Source organism: Terrapene carolina, unplaced genomic scaffold (genome assembly GCF_002925995.2).
Source record: "Terrapene carolina triunguis isolate 2854851 unplaced genomic scaffold, T_m_triunguis-2.0 Scaffold67, whole genome shotgun sequence".
Classification (NCBI taxonomy): Eukaryota; Metazoa; Chordata; order Testudines; family Emydidae; genus Terrapene; species Terrapene triunguis.
In genome coordinates, this window is record NW_020664418.1 from 22102455 (window position 1) to 22121549 (window position 19095).

The window sequence follows — 19095 nt, forward strand, 5'->3', positions numbered from 1 at the left end:
TTGTTTGTTTGTTTGTTTGTTTGTTTGTTTGTTTGTTTGTTTGTTTGTTTGTTTGTTTGTTTGTTTGTTTGTTTGTTTGTTTGTTTGTTTGTTTGTTTTTGAGGCATTGGGGGATATGGTTTCAAGAAAGCAATGTGTCAAACTTTGTTAGGAAGCAACTAACTTACCTGGAATTGAAATTCTATATAAAGTGCGTTCATGTATGTATATTATAATATAGCTTCTGTAGATCTACATTCTCTTACTCCTCTTTGAGACCTAAGGTATAATCGAGCATGAGGTAAGCACATAAAATAGTCTGTGTGCTTTTCTGAGGGATGGTGTACCAAGTGCCTTCAACTGCAGATTTAAAGGCTTGTGGAAAATTATGGGCAGCATAGCTAAGGGTAACAAAACTAGCTTAAGTAAATGGCTATTTAAAAATGCACCCAGACATTCCTACTCTTCTTGCTGCAGAACCTTTTGAAGAAACGGAAGAAAAATGGTTATCCTCACTGGAAAATACTCGTTGGCTAGAGTATGTCAGGTACGTACAAATATTATGACAAGAAAGTAATCATTAATAATGTGTCCTTAATTTTTCACCAATGTAAATATGCAATAAAACAAATACAGATGGGATTTGTATATTGTAAAATGAATGAGATAAATATACAGGGATTCTCAAGGTTTACACACTTAAACATTCTGTGTCTGTGTTCACCTGAATCCTGAAAAGACATAAGTGAATGCTTAACTTTAACTACTTCAGTGGGACTTGTATGCTAAAAATTAAGCACACACACAAATCTTTGCAGGATCAGGACAATAATGGGCACCAGGACAAATGTACAATTAAGAGGTATTTCTGTGGTACTACAGTCCTGTTGGAAACAGTTGAGATTTTTATATTACTTGAGTATATATTAGATTTGGGATGAGATTTTCAAAAGTGCATAAGTGACTTAGGAGCATAGATCCCAATGAAAGTCACTGGCATGTGTGCTCCTAAACCCCTTAAGTATTTTTGAAAATCCTGTCCTCATTTCTTAGAAAATGTGCAGTATCTGTAGTCTTAATTGTTAAATTAAACCACTTTTTCTTTTTGCCTAGATCATTCCTTAAGCATTCTGCTGAACTTGTATATATGCTGGACAGTAAGCATGTCTCAGTAGTTCTGCAAGGTAATATAATTGTATAGCATGTTGTAATTGTCATGATTCGTAGGTTGGAATGTTAAAGCGTGGTTTGGTAAACTACATTTGTGATCTGTGTACTTTACTGAAGTGTTGAAAGGCAATGATTTTAAAATATTTTCATTTAATAAAATTCCCTCCCTATAGTTTACTGTACCTGGATTGTAACAGAGCCAATAGTACCTGGTAATATTCCCCTTCCCCTCCTCCCTTTTTTTTTTTCTGATAATGCACATCTGATGTGATCAGATCAAAACTGTAGACCAGTGAGTTTGTAGATCAGAATGTTTGTCAACTCTAGCTACATTATCTTGGCATGTGATGTTGTCTTGGTCATTCCCCAGATCATGTGCTACTTCTAAGAATTACTTCAGTGTCGGGCAGTGTTGATTCATTGACTCTGAAATTCCTTCTGGAGGTAGTAATGCCAGAAATGGTATTTAAAATAGTACTCCATACCAATTCAGACTACCTCTAGGTCAAAAAGAGAGTTTGGAAGCTCTCCATTAATTTGGATTCCCTCCATTTCAGCCCATCTCAAATGGTAGGCATCTGGTTTTTTGGACAAACACATAGCAGGTTATTCTTGAGTAAGGGTTATTCACATATCAGTACTGTATATAGTTGGGAATCTTAACTATAGTGTGAGGTTCACTGAGATAAAGTTTCTGACTATATTGAAACACAACAGTCTCGAGATAGTGTATTTTGAAATTCACTAGAAGGAGAACACTAATCCAAATGACCAATTTCTGCCCTCTGACCTCTTTAATTATATACACATATATTCAAATGCTCTTAATGTTTTCCATAGAGGACGAAGGACGGGACCTGAGCTGTTTCGTAGCCTCCCTCATTCAAGTAATGCTGGATCCCTATTTTCGGACAATTGTTGGATTTCAGAGCCTGATACAGAAGGAATGGGTCATGGCAGGATATCAGTTTCTAGATAGGTGTAACCACTTAAAAAGAGCTGACAAAGAGGTAATTATGTTGTTTTGATAGCTAGATCACTTGCATGCAGTGAAATGACTTGACCCCATAAGTTAATGTCCAAAATTTTAATGTGAATTTTTTCAATACTTTCTAAAGATAGGAAGCTAATGTATAAAAAAAGAATAATCATTAATCAGATGAATCTCCTTTTTATCCTCAACTGTTGTATAAGAATCATTAATACACTTGGTGAAATCAAATGTCACTGTTGATATTGATGTTATAATCATGTTAGACTTGAAAAGGCTTATTCTGTCTTATCCCATGTTTTACAATAATTAACCATTGGGTCCCAAGACTTTGACCCAGCAAGGATCTCAGGAGCCTCTTTTCAACAGCACCTGTTCATTTCCTCACCCCCTTTTTTTACATACAAAGCCAGACCAGTATGCGTCTGCAGTTATCACAATACCCGTCTGATAAAGAAGCATGTGAAGCACGGTATATAGTCTGTTCTGCAGTTTTCAAATTGCAATCTATGGCTCACTTGGTGGTGGTTCACGAATTGGTGGATGGCGACATGGTACCTGGCTTTGGTGGTTTTCAGACACTTCTACGGTATTGCAGGCGCTACACTGCAACAAAGAGACTGGAGGCCTGTAAAATCAGCTGGAAACAAGGAGGAGCCAGCCTAACAGTGTGTCTTGGGGTGGCACTCAAGGAGAAGAAAAAGAAAACCCCCTCAGCCACTAGCAGGATTAGAGCTGCCATGCACCAGCAGCAAAGAACATGTCTAGGAGCAAAGGAAATAATGCAGTTAGGCAAAAGAATAGGAAAAAAAGACAACCCAGGCTCAGGAAAACATGTGGAAAATGGGGGAGAAGAGCAGATGAGATTGCGAGAGGTTGAAAAAACAAAGAGCAGAAAGAGACAGCACAGTTAACTTCTTTCCAGACACTCATTGCACTATAGACAGAAAACATTCATTACTTTCCCAATACTTTGTCATGCATAGGATTACTGTATTTGGAGCAAGGGTGTTTTGTAATTATGATCCACTGAGATGTTCTTTTGAGATGAATCTTGGTTCACGCTGCAAAAAAAAGTTAGGAAATATCTGAAAGGAAAAAGTTAAATAAAATATTGCTAAAGCTGAAAAAATGTATATAAACGCCTCTTGGAATTTCCTCTCCACCTTAGCAGCTGCATCCAGTGGGTTTTTTCTTTCTGTAGTATATTTTGACCTCATTAAAGTTTTTTAATGGAAATTAACATTTTTTACGACTCATAGAATCAATGGTTTTAATGCCAGAAGGGGCCATTTATGATCATCTAGTTCACTTCCTGAATAGCACAGACCATACAATTTTACCAGGTGGTTCCTGCATTGAGCCCATGACCAAGGAAGAATAGCAAAAAATAGGTATTCAGTTAGATTTTAGATAGTTTAAGCTACTCCAGATATCATTAAGCTCATCTTAATTTATCTGCAACCCCACAACCCAGACAGTTATTACCAAGATTTGGAGTGGCTGCTCTGAGCAAATTCCAGTATTAATTTATGGCTTCAGAGCACATTTTAAATTTAAAAAGAAACCAACCATCTTTTCTTCCTTCATAGTTCAGCAAAGATGGGTCATTTGTTTTGTAAGCTAAACTTCAACTGAAATGTTATGAAAATAGACACAATGATTCTAAATGTGGCTGGAAAGAGACCTCCCCTTTCCAAGTACTATAATTTACAGGTCACAGCCTTTCTGTGGTTTTGTTACAGAGAGGTTTTCTGATTGTAGAAGTAACAATTTAAATCTGTGTTTGAATGAGAACACAGACTGAGAAAAATGTAGTCTTCAAAATATTTCCTCTTCTCCCCCCCCCGCCACCCCCCTCACAAAATTTGGTATTTAAGTCTGGAGATGATGTTGATACTATAATTCCTTTGTACCGCTTACACTCGTTGGCAGTGTGACGGGTTGGATCACAGAAACCCCCTTGGGAGCTGCCACCCGATGTGCCAAGACTACCCCTGCTTCTGTTTTCCCTGCCAGCTCAGGACTCCAGCACCCCGTCTTGCTGAATTAGAAACTCCAGTCCACTTCAACACAGACCCAGGGTCTGCATTACTTGTCCCAAAGCTGCGAGTTTACCCAAAAACAGCTCACAGGAGTGTGCTTGTCTTTAGCACTCAGATGCCCAACTCCCAATGGGGTCTAAACCCAAATAAATCCGTTTTACCCTGCATAAAGCTTATGCAGGGCAAACTCATAAATTGTTCGCCCTCTATAACACAGATAGAGAGATATGCACAGTTGTTTGCTCCCCCAGGTATTAATACATACTCTGAGTAAATTACTAAATAAAAAGTGATTTTATTAAATACAGACAGTAGGATTTAAGTGGTTCAAAGTAGTAACAGACAGAACAAAGTAAGTCACAAGCAAAATAAAATAAAATGCGCAAATCTATGCCTAATCAAACTAAATACAGATAATCTCACCCTCAGAGATGCTTCAGTAAGTTTTTCTCAGACTGGACACCTTCCAGGCCTGGGCACAATTCTTTCCCCTGGTACAGCTCTTGTTCCAGCTTAGGTGTTAGCTAGGGGCTTCTCCATGATGGCTCCTCTCCCTCTCTCTTCTCTTCCACCCCTTTATATATCTTTTGCATAAGGTGGGAATCCTTTGTCTCTCTGGGTTTCCACCCCCCCTCACTGGAAAAGCACCAGGTTAAAGATGGATTCCAGTTCAGGTGACATGATTACATGTCACTGCAAGACTTCATTACTCACTTGCCAGCACACACATATACAGGGAGACTCACAGGTAAACAGCCATCTGCAGACAATGGGAGTCATTAAGATTCCAAACCATCATTAATGGCCCACACTTTACATAATTACAATAGGCCCTCAGAGTTACATTTTATATTTCTAGTTTTAGATACAAGAGTGGTACATTTATACAAATCAGATGATCATACTTAGTAGATTATGCACTTTGTAATGATACCTTACAAGAGACCTTTTGCACGAAGCATATCCCAGTTGCATTATATTCACTTATTGTCAAATTTTTATAAAACCATATAGACTGCACAACGTCACAGGCAGCACATGAAATCAACCTGTTCTGTCACTTTATGTTACTACAGTTTCCTGAGTTATCCGATTCATAGAATCACATATTCTATCGTCATGAGGGTGAAAATGCTAAACTTGGGTATTGGGTATTTGTATTATAGATTCTATGTGACTTCTGTTTAGCTACAAACTTCCCTTCCCTATGAGGAGCATACTAAATTTGTTGTTAGGTACCCTAATGAGGATGTTGGGGGTAACAAGTTGGTAAGGTTTTGGCAAAGGTTATGTTACTTCTAATTATGTCCATTTATTCTCAAGTCTCCCTTGTTCTTGATGTTTCTGGACTCGATTTGGCAACTGCTAGAACAATATCCATCAGCCTTTGAGTTTTCTGAAACATATTTGACCATATTGTATGATAGTACACGGATCTCATTGTTTGGCACCTTCCTTTTCAACTGTCCTCACCAGCGAGTAAAGCAGAGCACGGTGAGTATGAAGAAGTGTTACCCTTACCTTTAAAATAATTGATCTTAGGCCAGAGTCTTTCGCGGGGGGAAAAAACCACAATCTAAACTAAATGGCATTTATTCACTTTTGCAAAATGATGTCACATTTGCAACATGAGCTTTTAAGAGAAATATTGAGCAAAAATATTCAGTGCACGATGAGTGTTCATCAGATTGTCCCTGCAATGCTCTTTGCGTATACTGAAAATGGAAACGGTCTGTGGTGGGGGAGGGGAAGGTACTTACCTTATTTCTAAAATAGCATTATTAACAAGTGCTTCATCGTTTCCTTCATCTGTACTCCCATAAGAGTGCTGCATACTTGCAGTGGGATTAGTATGCAGCTTCCTTTCATCTACATGATTGACAGTGACTTGGATGGTATCTAAAGCTACAGACAAACTTTGAAATCTCTTGTGACATGGGCACATAATGATTTTAAAATACCCAATGACAGCTTTATAAAAAGAATGCTAAAAGTCTGAGTAATAGTGATCAAGTACTATTTATACAGAAAGAGAGAAAAGCAGTGCTTAAACCTAAAAAGGACCTCCTGATATCTTAAAAAAAATCCCAACCTTCAGAGGAAGCACACACAAAAATGGGAGACTTGTATACGCTGCATGCAGGGTAAAGAACAGTTTGTCACATGCATCTCCCAGGGTAGGACAAAAACCAGGAGATCTAAATGTTTCTCAGACCACTCTTCTACAATTTACTTTGCTTAAAAGAATCAATGACTCTTAGAACAGTGCAAGTAAATTCTAATATACACCAACACAAAAACAAAATTCTTTAACTTAGAATTAAGATTGTAAATATTTACCAGTGTTCTCTCAGTGCCCCCCCCCTCGTTGTTTTCTCAAACACAAGTTAGCATAGAAATAAAAGCTTAGAAGTTTCATTTTTAAAAAGCAAATAAACGTTAAAAATTATGGAAATGTGGTTATCATCAACTAAACATTAGCTGTGTCCGAGCATTGCCACCCACTTAACAAACAACCAGGATTCGTTTGTCCTCCTGCAGTGGTCACCTTGGTTGCCCTATATACTTTGACATTTGGTCTACAGCCACCCACGCTGTAAGCCATGCCCCCTGCTTTCTGAGCTACATGCAATAATTAGATTTGTAAGTAATTAAATTAGTTTGTTTTTAATATGTCTGAATATTCCTTCTTGCAGGAATTCGCTATAAGCAAAAACATCCAGTTGGGTGATGAAAAAGGCCTAAAATTTCCTTCCGTTTGGGACTGGTCTCTTCAGTTTGCAACAAGAGATCGCATGCTTTTTCACAACCCCTGGTATATTGGAAAGAGTGCACCATGTGTACAAAATGGGTCTGTGAAAAGTTTTAAACGAACAAAGGTAACAGAATTACATTGAAATCAAACTTCTGCCAATGGACTTCTCCTTTTAGCAGCTTAGTTACAGTGCCATTATTGCTTGATGTCCCAGCCTATAGATAAGGCATTAAAAATGAATTTCTCTAGAGGTACCGCTCTCGAGTGTTGGACCATATGGCTTCCAGTGCATTCTCTGGTATGCTTGGGCTTACTGCTGACACAAGAGAGACTTACTGCATCACTGCAGCTATTGTGTGATATAACGGTGCTTTGGATTAACACAGTTTTCCATATTATTTCATAGATCCTTAGAGTTTTTTCATAGACTACTGATTTGTTTCCATTGTTCAATATTGTAGAATTCAGTTAAAATTTATTTACAATTATTTTATTAGGTCATGAACAGTCAAATTATTTGCCATGAAAGCCACCCCAGTGATTAGACTCACAACTTTACTATGGCTGTGAAAGGATGCCTCACTTCTAGTCCCCCAGTGGAGAATTGTAGGCACACATGAACACCGCCAGCTGCAGCAGACTAAATCTGAGGAAAATTAACCATGTTTATTTCATATCTTTTTCTGCAGAAAAACTACAGCTCAACACTGAGAGGAATCCCCCCATCGTTAAAGAATGGGATCATCAACGAGCAAGAGTTTCTTCCAAGAAGAAATTCACTGATACTAAAACTGAAACCAGACTTTCTTCAGCAGATGGATAGCCAGACCAATAGCATGGAGCAGTATTTCAGAGAATGGTTCTCAAAGCCTGTCGACTTGCATGGTGTAATTCTACCCCGTCTGTCTGGAACTCACATAAAACTGTGGAAACTTTGCTACTTCCGCTGGGTTCCTGAGGCCCAAATTAATAATGGTGGCTTCATCACTGCCTTCCATAAAATCTCTGTGCTGACAGACCAAGTAGACATGCTAAACCAGAGTCTTCGGCAGTACAAAAGCAGCTCTTCTTTGCAAGCGAACTGTTCAGAACTGGATCAAAGCAGGATGTACTTCAGAGCAAATGGTTTAAATGACAATGCAGGGACCCCAGATTTTCTCTCCTCCTCATTCCCATTTTCTCCAATAGGGAACTTATGCAGACGGAGCATTCTGGGAACACCCTTAAGTAAATTTCTAAGTGGTGCCAAAATCTGGCTGTCCACTGAGACGCTTGCAAATGAGGACTAAGACATTGTGATGCTTAAACATATGGGGGGAAATCGCAGACCATTGTGTCTTCTCTTAAGTTAACACTGCTAACTGCGGCATCTGAAGCTGTAATAATTTTATTTACAAATATTACATAAGTTTTGCACAAATATTTAAAAGCAAAGCAAATCATGCTTCAAATCGCACAATTTTGTTTTCAGTAGTTGTCATGTAAACTTCTTGTCTGGTTTCTGATGATTTCTTCTGTGTTTTCTAGGTCTGGCTCATTATGTAAGATCAGCGATTTCACTCACTAATGCAAAGGTTGGGTGTGGTCACTAATCAGGTTTTCTTTTTGTTTGCAATGTCTGTTTTCCCAACTGTTGACTGAAGCTAATCTTTTATGTCAACACAGATTAGCAAATCAGATTGGTGAAAACAAACATCAAGGACATTTTGCATTAATGTAGCCATATTGACTGGCAGTTGTAGAAATCTGGGAACAAACTACTTTGTCACAGTACACGTGTAGTAAGGACACATTTATATGCTTCCATACTATCTTTCTGTGATTTGGTTTACTTAGTGTATGTTGCATTGGTGCAGTGTGTACTGGTTTTTGTTTTCAGTTACCCTTTAGAGAGACTATTCAAATTTTTGTTCAATGTCATGAGCTTGCATTTAGTTCACAGGAACTGACTTCAGGACAATATGCACTGTTAACCTTAAAATGTTCACTGTAGAGAATAATATTGTAGCCTTAGAAGTGCCTTTAATTGGAATAAAATATTAGTAAGATGTGTCTAACACACCATGAAACATATTTGTTTTTCAATAGGTTAATGAACTGCCCACTAAAACATAATTTAATTCATAAAACAAACTCTGGAAATCACCAAAAAGCCAGTTAGCCTTCTGAACAGCAGAAACCTTAAATGACAATATGCAAATTAGCAGGGAAATTTTCTCTAGCCTAAAACAAGACTGATTTCCTGTCAGTCCCAGAAAATAAAGAACCTTATTCTACCACTCCTAAAACTACTTTGTTTCTTATGTGTCCATTTATAGGAGTGGAGGTTGTGCTGGGAAAGTCTCTCCCCCCCCCCCCCCCCCCCCCCCAAACACACTACACATAAGTTAGGGATGTATTCTTTTTGTTTCCTCACCCCCCCCTTCCTCCCCCCCCCCCCAAATTTAAAGATAAAGCAGATTGAAAAATGAGAAATCATTTTTTGCCAAACAGATTTTAAAAAAAACCTTGTTTTGCAACAGGCAAGAGCTGGTTAGGTATTTTCCCATTTTTTTGGTTGAAGAAACATTACTTGAAGCTGAGCAGAACACTTCAATCAATGTGCCACAATTATAGTAGCCAATTTTTTTTTTTCCCCAAGAAGGTCTGGTTTCTGCAAAGTCTTCCTCAAAATAGCTGAGATATACTAGAATAAGTAAAAATTACTCAGAAGTCTGTTGGAACAGGTTCGCTTTCTGTTATCTTGGGCCTGATACTTGATATACAAGACCTCAACCTGTGTGCTAATTTTTGGTACCATATATTAAAATTAATAAACCAATTTGACAGTTTTTATGGGATGAGCAGTAAAATAGATTTCCTAAAACGGTTAATGCTCATAAGAGTCCATTTTAGAATTAACAAAGTTTGGTGAGTAAATTACTTTAATAAGTACTTGGGGGAAACTGTGTTAATATTTGGGCTGTTTAATCTTTAAAAAAAGAGTAAAAGAACTACTTGTGTAAGGATTTCTAGCTTGTATTTTCAGTTCATACAATAATCTGTATTTTACATGATACAGATGTTCTTGTTGGTAAATACTATGCCTTTTAAAAAAAAAAACTGCCTAAATCTCTGTTTACCAACCCGAATAGGGTAGTTTTCAGAATTTGGGGGCTAAGCAACCACAAGTGGTGTGTTATGTATGTTAGTGGTATCCAGGTTACTCTAAAAATCTGTTGTTTCATCCTTAGGGCCTGATTCTGAGTACTAATCATTCCTATGGATTTGTTTTAATGTATGGTTGAAAGGCAGTTCCTAATAATGTATAGTTCAGGACCTGCCCAACTGTGTAAACTAATACATTCATGTCCCACTGTAAAAAGCTGCCTTACTGACAATACCGACTGCTCTGAACTTACCTAATGGCCCTTATGTCTTGCAAGTAGCTCTGCGGACTGAGTACATATCTACAGCTACCTTTCCTACACACAAGCTCACATCTCTTTAAAGTCTTGTTGGCAATTTTAAAATTAGGTACTATTAATACCATTAGTGTTTTGTAAGAGTAGAAAAACTATAAACAAACAAGCTTATTTTTATATCGTTTGTTTTCTAACCACATGCACTGCTTTGGTTGATAGTAGGCTGTTGTATCGAGATTATTTTGCTAGACTGTAACAATATTAAGAACATACCTAGTGAGATATGAAATGCTGGTTGATGTGGTCAAAGAACAACTCTAATGCCTTTAGCTACTGCTGCTGTCAGAAGTCATGGTAGTGCAATGTCTTTCAGTGAATTGCTGCCATGTACCAAAGAAATGCCTACAAATTTAGAAACCTACTGAAGTAAGTGTGTGTATTTTTTTTAAACATGCAGGTAAAATACCACTCTAATATTAAACCACCTTTGTGCTTTTAATGATGTGTGTTGTAGGATCAAAGGTTTTGGCTGTTAATCTCAGATGGAAAGATATATTAAAACCAAAAAATTTCTAATCTTTTTATTTAAGGAAAGGATAAAATGTCAATCTACATCCAACAAGAGACTGAACAACTGGTTTCCTAAATCCCTTTGGGCAATAGATTGCTAATGGTGTTGCTGCAGCAGGTTACAGATTTGACCATTTTAATTGAAACTAAAACCTTTGTGCCTAATGCTGATGACTTACTGAATAAAGTAGAATTGCCAGGAGGAATACAAAACCCTGGCACTGAGGTTGTGAATGTGAAGTAAATTAGACTTAATAAAGATCATACCTTTCCACTGTAATTCTGTTTATTTTACTGATTTAATAAAAATGGTGCAGGAGTAGAAGTCTGCAGAAAGATTACAAAGCAGTATTTGTTCTATGTAGCCCATCTTACTTTTTTTTTCTTTCTTGATTTGAGAATGTTTTCATTATTTGTGTGACCTTTTCAAGCTCAAATAACCTACTTTGGTTAGACATAGAGACAGGGTGTGAAGTAACTTTGTTTTGTTGCCATCCTTATTGAGGAGTTAGAAAGATCTTTCTTGTTACTGTTTTGCCCTAGACGAAGGAAGTAATCTCTGGAGTTGTGGATTCCCTATGCTTACTACAGAAAATACCCACCGTATGTACTGATGTAATACATAGCCATCTAACTAGCTGCAAATTTGATTCAATATTGGGTATGCAGGTACCGTAGCATTTGTCCCTTTAAGGGAATAATCATTTCAAGTCATGCTAATATATAGCATAAGTAGCAATACTATCCTCAAAAGCATCAATCATACAATGGACAACATCAATCACTACATCTCCATTTTCTTACTCCTGTACTCCACCCCCCCTATAAACTGTCACTGTTAATACAGAAAGACATTTTAAAATCTTCTCTTAAAAGCTTAATTTTATTGTATGTCTAGTCTGAGCCTCCACTTAACCTAGTTGGAAATTCTCCAGTAGTATTATCACCTTAATTCTTAGTAAACTGAACATTTGCAATCCCTTGTCCCTCTCCCCATTAGCTAGTAACTTGCCAATGTTCCATGCATGGAAGTGGGACGACTGGTGTTGGTCTCATGGGCAAGTATACTTAATGGCATTTAAGATCAGAATTTGCTCAGTCAATTAAACCATGTTGAGCACCAACGTGAGACCATACAGTCAATTTGATGGCACATCTGTCTGTAAACTAGTGAACAGTGCATCTAATCACTTCCAAAATATCAAGGATTTTTCTAGATCTCAGAAGAAACAGGAGCATACAGTGAGCTCCTATCACCTGGTGAGCAGACTCATCAGCTTTAAGCAAGTCTGTAACTGTCTATAAATCAAAAATGGTTAATGGGAGCCATTACTACACTCAGCTCTTCTCATTGTCCCACTAGCCTTAACATTTTAATATGCTGAAGGATCTCTCTCACATGGTACACCATCCAGTGGTGTGTAATTACTAGCTAGCTTTGATTTAGTAAACTAAAAATATCAGTATAGCCATGGGGGTATAAGGTGGCTGCCTGAGTAATGCAGGCATGACCGTAAGCTAGTTTGCTCATGCACATCTGCCCAAGATTGCAGATGAACCTTGAGCCAGAAAGAAATAAGAAAAAAAAAAGGGGGGGGGGGGCACAAATTAGATTGCAGGGAGGTGAGGAAGGGAAGGATCCTCCTGTTTTTCCTACAAAACACGCTTTGAGTTATGGCAGTTTGGGGCACATCTGATTACATTCAGACAGCTGAAATGTAGGCACAGCTGCCAGATTACCTTTGGTAGTTAAAATCCCCTATGTCACCTCTGTTCTACTTAGAAGAAAACGTTGAGCTCTTTTTCCACTTTGGAGACCTGATTTACAGTAAATAAAACCTGTTCGTTCTTTATCAAAACAAGCACCTGGCTTAAAAATTCCATTAGTCAGGACCTAATAAAAACATTTATCTAATGTCCTTGGTGGCAGGTTCTCAAAATAGGAGGCAACCATTAGCACATTTTCTTATTTTTTAAAAAATTGTCAATTCTCCCCTCTCCCCATCCAACAGGTTCGAGACAGTTTTATTCAACTTAGGCGTTTACTTTTAGCTCCAACTGCAGCCACATGACAAACTTCTACAGCAGCTCCCAGCTTCTTCAGTTCATCCAGCCAAATCATCTGTTTGTGGGAGAGGCGATCATTGGGACCCTTAACTTCCACCAGCTGAAATGTTAAAAAAAAATTAATCCTATGCTTCGGTTTAGGAACTGAAAGCAGCAACCAGGCACATAGTACCAGCTGTTTGGATAAGTGCATTCGTACCTTTCACTATAAGAATGGTTGTTAAAAGGTAAGGGGAAGCTGTTGCAGTTTTTAAACAAAATTTGAATACTTAAGAAAGCGATTAATTACAAAAATTAACTTCCAGTGTTTAATCATCAACCTGTGTACATAAGTTGTCTGTTAAAGGGCAGTTAGTAACTGGATAGATATAGGTAAAAGTTATAGTAGAAAATCCTATTGGTCAAAGAAACAGACTCTGGGACCTATGTGTCCTGAACAACCAAGTTAAAGTATTTTATATACTCCACAATTCCTGGGGAACCCCCACATCTGAGCCACTTCCAGCAGAATAAACAAGGCCTATCTAGCTGAAGACCAACTTTAAATAGATGTATGTTCATGCAAATGTCCCAGACAGCTAGTTTTTGGAGTGATACCACACTTAAAAAAAAAAAAAAGACTCCTGCAGCCAGGTTCTGGCCTATGTCCACTTTTAGTTCCTCTTCCCCTGCCTTTTACAAGAAAATAAATCTTAATGGTAAATCTGTGTTTAAAAGTTACCACGCAACTTATCCCTTAGCAGCCCAACACATCATTTTCTAACCTCTGCCCCCCCTACCCCAGGGTCTCTTAGTTGCTATAAACCTAAAAATGCAATGCTCTATTACTGGTGGGTAAGTGCTATCCACGGTAAATTGAACAGACCCTAAAACTATACCAAGTAATTTCTCGGTCAAGTAAAGCTTTCCTTACCACTTCTGGGAAGACCACAGTTTGGTGCAAAAGGAAAGTTTACAATCCACTCCAGTAAGCTCTCCCCCTCTCAATTTACTTTTCACAACTGTTAGCCAGCCACCAGGTTCCTTACCAGACAAAATTACCTTTGCCTTGCCTCTCTCACTATATTCAAAATGGCTCTAACATTATATCTGGACAAAACTAAGGCTTTTCAGTACACAGTTCTGGTGGAGGATCCCAGCAGGAAGATTAAAGGCTTCTGCCACTCTGGCAATAAAGCTGATGGTCCGAAGTTCTTGTTAGGCAGAGGGGCCCTGTACCCTTATGCACAGGAAGACTCATTGGAAGTATTTCAAGGCAGGAACTACCAGGCTGATGTGTTTCAGAGGACATGACTTTTGGGTATAGGGTACTGAGAAGTGTTCTCTTATCAATTCCCTCCTAGTCACCTCTACTCAATCCAGGTGGTGTAGCAGAGCTACAGCACGTACCTATAAATTACTGTTCATATGCCACCAGTCTGGAACAGCCTTTGCTGATGGAGTGGTTTTCCCTTAGTATTCACCTGCAGTGTAGGTAATTTGGGGGGAGGGTTTATTACCCACCATACCTTTTCAGCTGTGGTTAAAATTAACTCATAAATCCATACTAAACCATCTGGCTTTATAGGTCTTTTTTTTAGCTCAGGGCTACAGAAATTCTGTTTAGGGCAAAGGTGACCCAATAATTCCAGACTGGTGTATGCAGATATCTTTCTTTACAAGTAAAAATTCTAGATTAGCAATGTTGGCGGAAAACAATTAGGTCCCCACAGCCTGGAGCAGGATGCTTGATAATGAGGTAGTGTGAATTTCCACACAACAGGGCTACTCATGCCAACTTCTCTTGCATGTGCACAAACCAGAGCAACAGCAACACAGTCCTGCACTGTAAATTACATTCCTTTAATACATGCCCTGCCAAACAGTACACGTTCAGCTCCCCCGAGTCCCTTGGAAGAACTCTAGCAATGAACATCCTACCCAATTTCAGGTTTTTATTCCTCTGTCCTCCTGGGTGTTCACTTTACTCCCGTCCCACACCCACATCTTCATTTTTAAAGCAGTGTTTGATTACATACCCCAGTCTGAGGCCTGGTCTACACTAGGCTTTTATGTCGAATTTAGCGCCGTTATATCGAATTAACCCTGCACCCGTCCACACCACGAAGCCATTTAGTTCGACATAGAGCCCTCCTTAAATCGATTTCTGTAATCCTCCACAACGAGAGGAGTAGCGCTAAATTCGAAATGGCCATATCGAATTAGGCTAGGTGTGGATGGAAATCGACGGTAATAGCTCCGGGAGCTATCCCACAGTGCACCACTCTGTTGACGCTCTGGACAGCAGTCCGAGCTCGGATGCTCTGACCAGCCACACCCCGGGAAAATTTGAATTCCTTTTCCTGTCTGGGCAGTTTGAAGCGCAGTTTCTGTTTGGACACCGTGGCGAGCTCAGCAGCAGTGGCAGCAGTGGCAACGATGCAGAGCTCTCCAGCAGAGATGGCCGTGCAATCCAATAGAAAGAGGGCCCCAGCATGGACGGATCGGGAAGTCTTGGATCTCATCGCTGTGTGGGGAGATGAGTCCGTGCTTTCCGAGCTGCGCTCCAAAAGACGGAATGCAAAGATCTATGAGAAGATCTCTAAAGCCATGGCAGAGAGAGGCTACAGCCGGGATGCAACGCAGTGCCGCGTGAAAATCAAGGAGCTGAGACAAGGCTACCAGAAGACCAAAGAGGCAAACGGACGCTCCGGATCCCAGCCTCACACATCCCGTTTCTACGAGGCACTGCATTCCATCCTAGGTGCGGCCGCCACCACTACCCCACCCCTGACCGTGGACTCTGAGGATGGGATATTGTCCGCGGCCGGTTCCTCAGCGGACGGGGAAGAGGAGGAAGGAGATGAGGAGGACGAGGCAGTAGACAGCGCTTACAACGCTGATTTGCCCGACAGCCAGGAGCTCTTCATCACCCTGACAGAGATCCCCTACCAACCCTCCCCAGCCGTTACCCCAGACACAGATTCAGGGGAAGGATCAAGCAGTAAGTGTTTTAAATATCCAAACATTTATTTACAACATAACTGGCATATTTAAAATATTAACAGTAGCTAAAGTGCTTTAAAACATGTAAACATTTATTTGCAACAAAACAGGAAGATTGAAAATATTAACAGTGGGTAAAGTGCTTAAAAACATGTAAACAGGAAAGTCAAACAAAAGGGGAATCAGTGCAAAGTGTATCATGATTACTCCGTCTTTGGGCGCCTCAATATATAGTCCGAACCATTTTAAAAAAATCTCACAATGTCCGCTTCATGATTATAGTGCCCAAAACCCTGCAGTCATTTGTCCCTCCAAGGGCACCTAAGCCAAGAACTGGTCAATGTAACCGGGGATCGAGGCGACATCCTCCGGGGAGAACTCCTCATACACCTCCTGCAGGTGTTTTTCAAGCCTCATCAGCAGGTTCCTGGGCAGGGACAGCTTATTAGGCCCCCCGTGGTAGGACACGTTTCCCTGCCACAACGCCAGCAGGTACTCCGGGATCATGGCCTTGCACAGCAGTGCAGCAAATGGCCCCGGTTTCTGCAGGCTGTCCCGGAGCATCTTCTCCTTCTGGCTCTCGGAGACCTTCAGGAGGGTGATGTCAGGCATGACTCCCTGCTGTGAATTAGGTAGGGGAAAGTTAGTATTGGGACTGCTTGCCCGTCCCTTTACAGAACTGCAACCGCCGGTTTACAGCCACGCGGTTTACAGCCGCGAGGGGCTGGGACAGGGCCAGAGTTCATGCTTGCAGGATTGCTGCCAGCAGAGACTCGCATTGCTTTCTATGTGAAAGGAGGCCAGTGCCACTCTTAAAGTTTTAAGCGGCCACAAGTCTACGGCTTACCATGTTTGCCATCTAGACAAAGTCCGGTGTCCTGCCCTGCTCCTCAGCTCGCCACAGCAAGACCGCAGGCACTGTAGGCGAGGGCCGAAAATTCGACCTTGTCCTCAGTGCGCGTGTGATAGGTGCTCTGCATGGTCTTGTTCACAGAGAAAGACTATGTTCTCTGTTCACAGATACATTGCTCTGTCTCAGGAATTCACTCCCTTTTTCCAATTCCCACAGCCACATCTGCCCAGAGGCTAGCGCACATTAGGAGGAGGAAGAAGAGGACACGGGAAGACATGTTTGCTGAACTAATGGAATGCTCCCGAGCACAGGCAGCCCAGCAGACACAGTGGAGGGAGAACTTGTCCCAAATGCACCGGGCAAACATTGAACGGGAGGAGAGGTGGCGACAGGAGGACAGGCAGGCTACTCAAACGCTGCTTGGACTAATGAGGGAGCAAACGGACACGCTCCGCCGCCTTGTGGATGTTCTGCAGGACCGGAGGCAGGAGGAGAGAGCCCCGCTGCAGTCTCTCTGTAACTGCCCTGCCCCGCCACCAAGTCCCATACCCCCCTCACCCAAAGTCCAAACACGGAGGGGTGGAAGGGGCCGGGAAAAATTTCACTCCACCCCTGCGGACTGCTCTACCACTAGAAGGCTCTCATTCCCCAAAATTTGAAAAGTCCTTTCCTACCCGCCTCACACAAGACCCCGTCCAAGTTTCACCCCCCCCGTTCCATGTGCGGTTGTTAATAAAGAATACGTTTCTGTTCATTTCTGTTTCCATCCTCTTCTTTTGGAGGGGAGTCTGTCTGGAGGGGGGGGAAGGGCCTTGGTCATTGGACAGGACAGTCACCTTTAGCAGGGGGCAGGTGCAGCAGCAGGGCACATATACAGTGCAGTGACTAGTTATCCTGGTCAGTCTGGGAGGTGGTTTTCATGTTCTGTGTGGTGGGGGCGGTGGTGTTGCTCTGTGACTTGGTGGCGGGGGAGGGCAGTTACAGATCTTATGCAGCGGTCCTTACCCTGGATCACAGAGCCGCGCAGCAGGGGATCTGTAACCCTCCTCCCCCTGCAAGACAGTCACATAGCCGACACATACACGCAGTCCCGGCCAGGAGGGCTGGCAGGCTCCGTTGAAACAACCAGTCCACCATCGCGGAGCCTGTCATTCCTGGAGTTTAGAAGCATCATTTGCATCACAACCCTAAACCCGCTCCCCGCCACAGTCTGCGTCCCAGGTTTAAAACATTCCCGTGAAAACAGTAATAAAGACAACGGTGTCCATGAACAAAACAGAACAGATTTTATTTTTTGGGAAGGGGGTGAAGGGGGTATGTAATTGGAGAGGATAGTCGACGGCAACTGGGTAAAGAAACGGGGGCAAGTTCAGCTTCTGTGTCCACAAACTTAAAAGTCAATGGGTACCCTGCTCAGCCTTGAAACTGGCTTTCAAAGCCTCCCGGATGCACAGCGCGTCCCGCTGGGCTCTTCTAATCGCCCGGCTGTCTGGCTGGGCGTAATCAGCAGCCAGGCTATTTGCCTCAACCTCCCACCCCGCCATAAAGGTCTCCCCCTTGCTCTCACACAGATTGTGGAGCACACAGCAAGCTGCAATAACGATGGGGATATTGGTTTCGCTGAGATCACAGCGAGTGAGTAAGCTTCTCCATCTCCCCTTGAGACGGCCAAAAGCACACTCCACTACCATTCTGCACTTGCTCAGCCGGTAGTTGAACAGTTCTTTTTCTGTGTCCAGGGCGCCAGTATAGGGCTTCATGAGCCAGGGCATTAGCGGGTAGGCTGGGTCCCCGAGGATCACTGTAGGCATCTCCACATCCCCAACAGTTATCTTGTGGTCCGGGAAGTAAATACCTTCCTGCAGCCGTCTAAACAGACCAGAGTTCCTGAACACGCGAGCGTCATGAACCTTGCCCGGCCATCCGACGTAGATGTTTGTAAACCGTCCCCGATGGTCCACCAGTGCTTGCAGCACCATTGAAAAGTACCCCTTTCTATTGATGTACTGGCTGGCCTGGTGGCCCGGTCCCAGGATAGGGATGTGAGTCCCATCTATAGCCCCACCGCAGTTTGGGAATCCCATCGCAGCGAAGCCATCTATGATGGCCTGCGCGTTTCCCAGGGTCACTACCTTTGACAGCAGTACCTTGACGATTGCCTTGGCTACTTGCATGACAACAACCCCCACGGTAGATTTGCCCACGCCAAAGTGGTTCGCGACTGACCGGTAGCTGTCCGGCGTTGCAAGCTTCCAGAGGGCTATGGCCACTCGCTT

At 41.5% G+C, this 19095-nt stretch overlaps 2 protein-coding genes across 10 annotated transcripts in view; one reads left to right on the forward strand and one right to left on the reverse strand.

Annotated features, from left to right (window-relative positions):
• The window catches only part of MTMR10 (myotubularin related protein 10), a 60937-nt gene extending 51642 nt beyond the window's left edge, over nucleotides 1-9295 (forward strand). The window contains exons 11-16 of one of the 2 annotated variants that reach the window (XM_024193131.2): nucleotides 454-526; nucleotides 1093-1163; nucleotides 1990-2159; nucleotides 5509-5679; nucleotides 6882-7064; nucleotides 7630-9295. In XM_024193131.2, coding sequence (XP_024048899.1) covers nucleotides 454-526; nucleotides 1093-1163; nucleotides 1990-2159; nucleotides 5509-5679; nucleotides 6882-7064; nucleotides 7630-8229 — 1268 coding nt within the window. In that variant the 3' untranslated portion in view covers nucleotides 8230-9295. The remainder of the gene's footprint in view (nucleotides 1-453; nucleotides 527-1092; nucleotides 1164-1989; nucleotides 2160-5508; nucleotides 5680-6881; nucleotides 7065-7629) is intronic. The other variant, XM_024193132.2, reaches the window with a different exon arrangement.
• A 3579-nt stretch (nucleotides 9296-12874) lies between these two features.
• FAN1 (FANCD2 and FANCI associated nuclease 1) overlaps nucleotides 12875-19095 on the reverse strand; it is a 51221-nt gene continuing 45000 nt past the window's right edge. For all 8 annotated transcript variants that reach the window (XM_024193126.3, XM_024193130.3, XM_024193127.3 and 5 more), the window contains one exon: nucleotides 12875-13081. In XM_024193126.3, coding sequence (XP_024048894.2) covers nucleotides 12944-13081 — 138 coding nt within the window. In that variant the 3' untranslated portion in view covers nucleotides 12875-12943. The remainder of the gene's footprint in view (nucleotides 13082-19095) is intronic.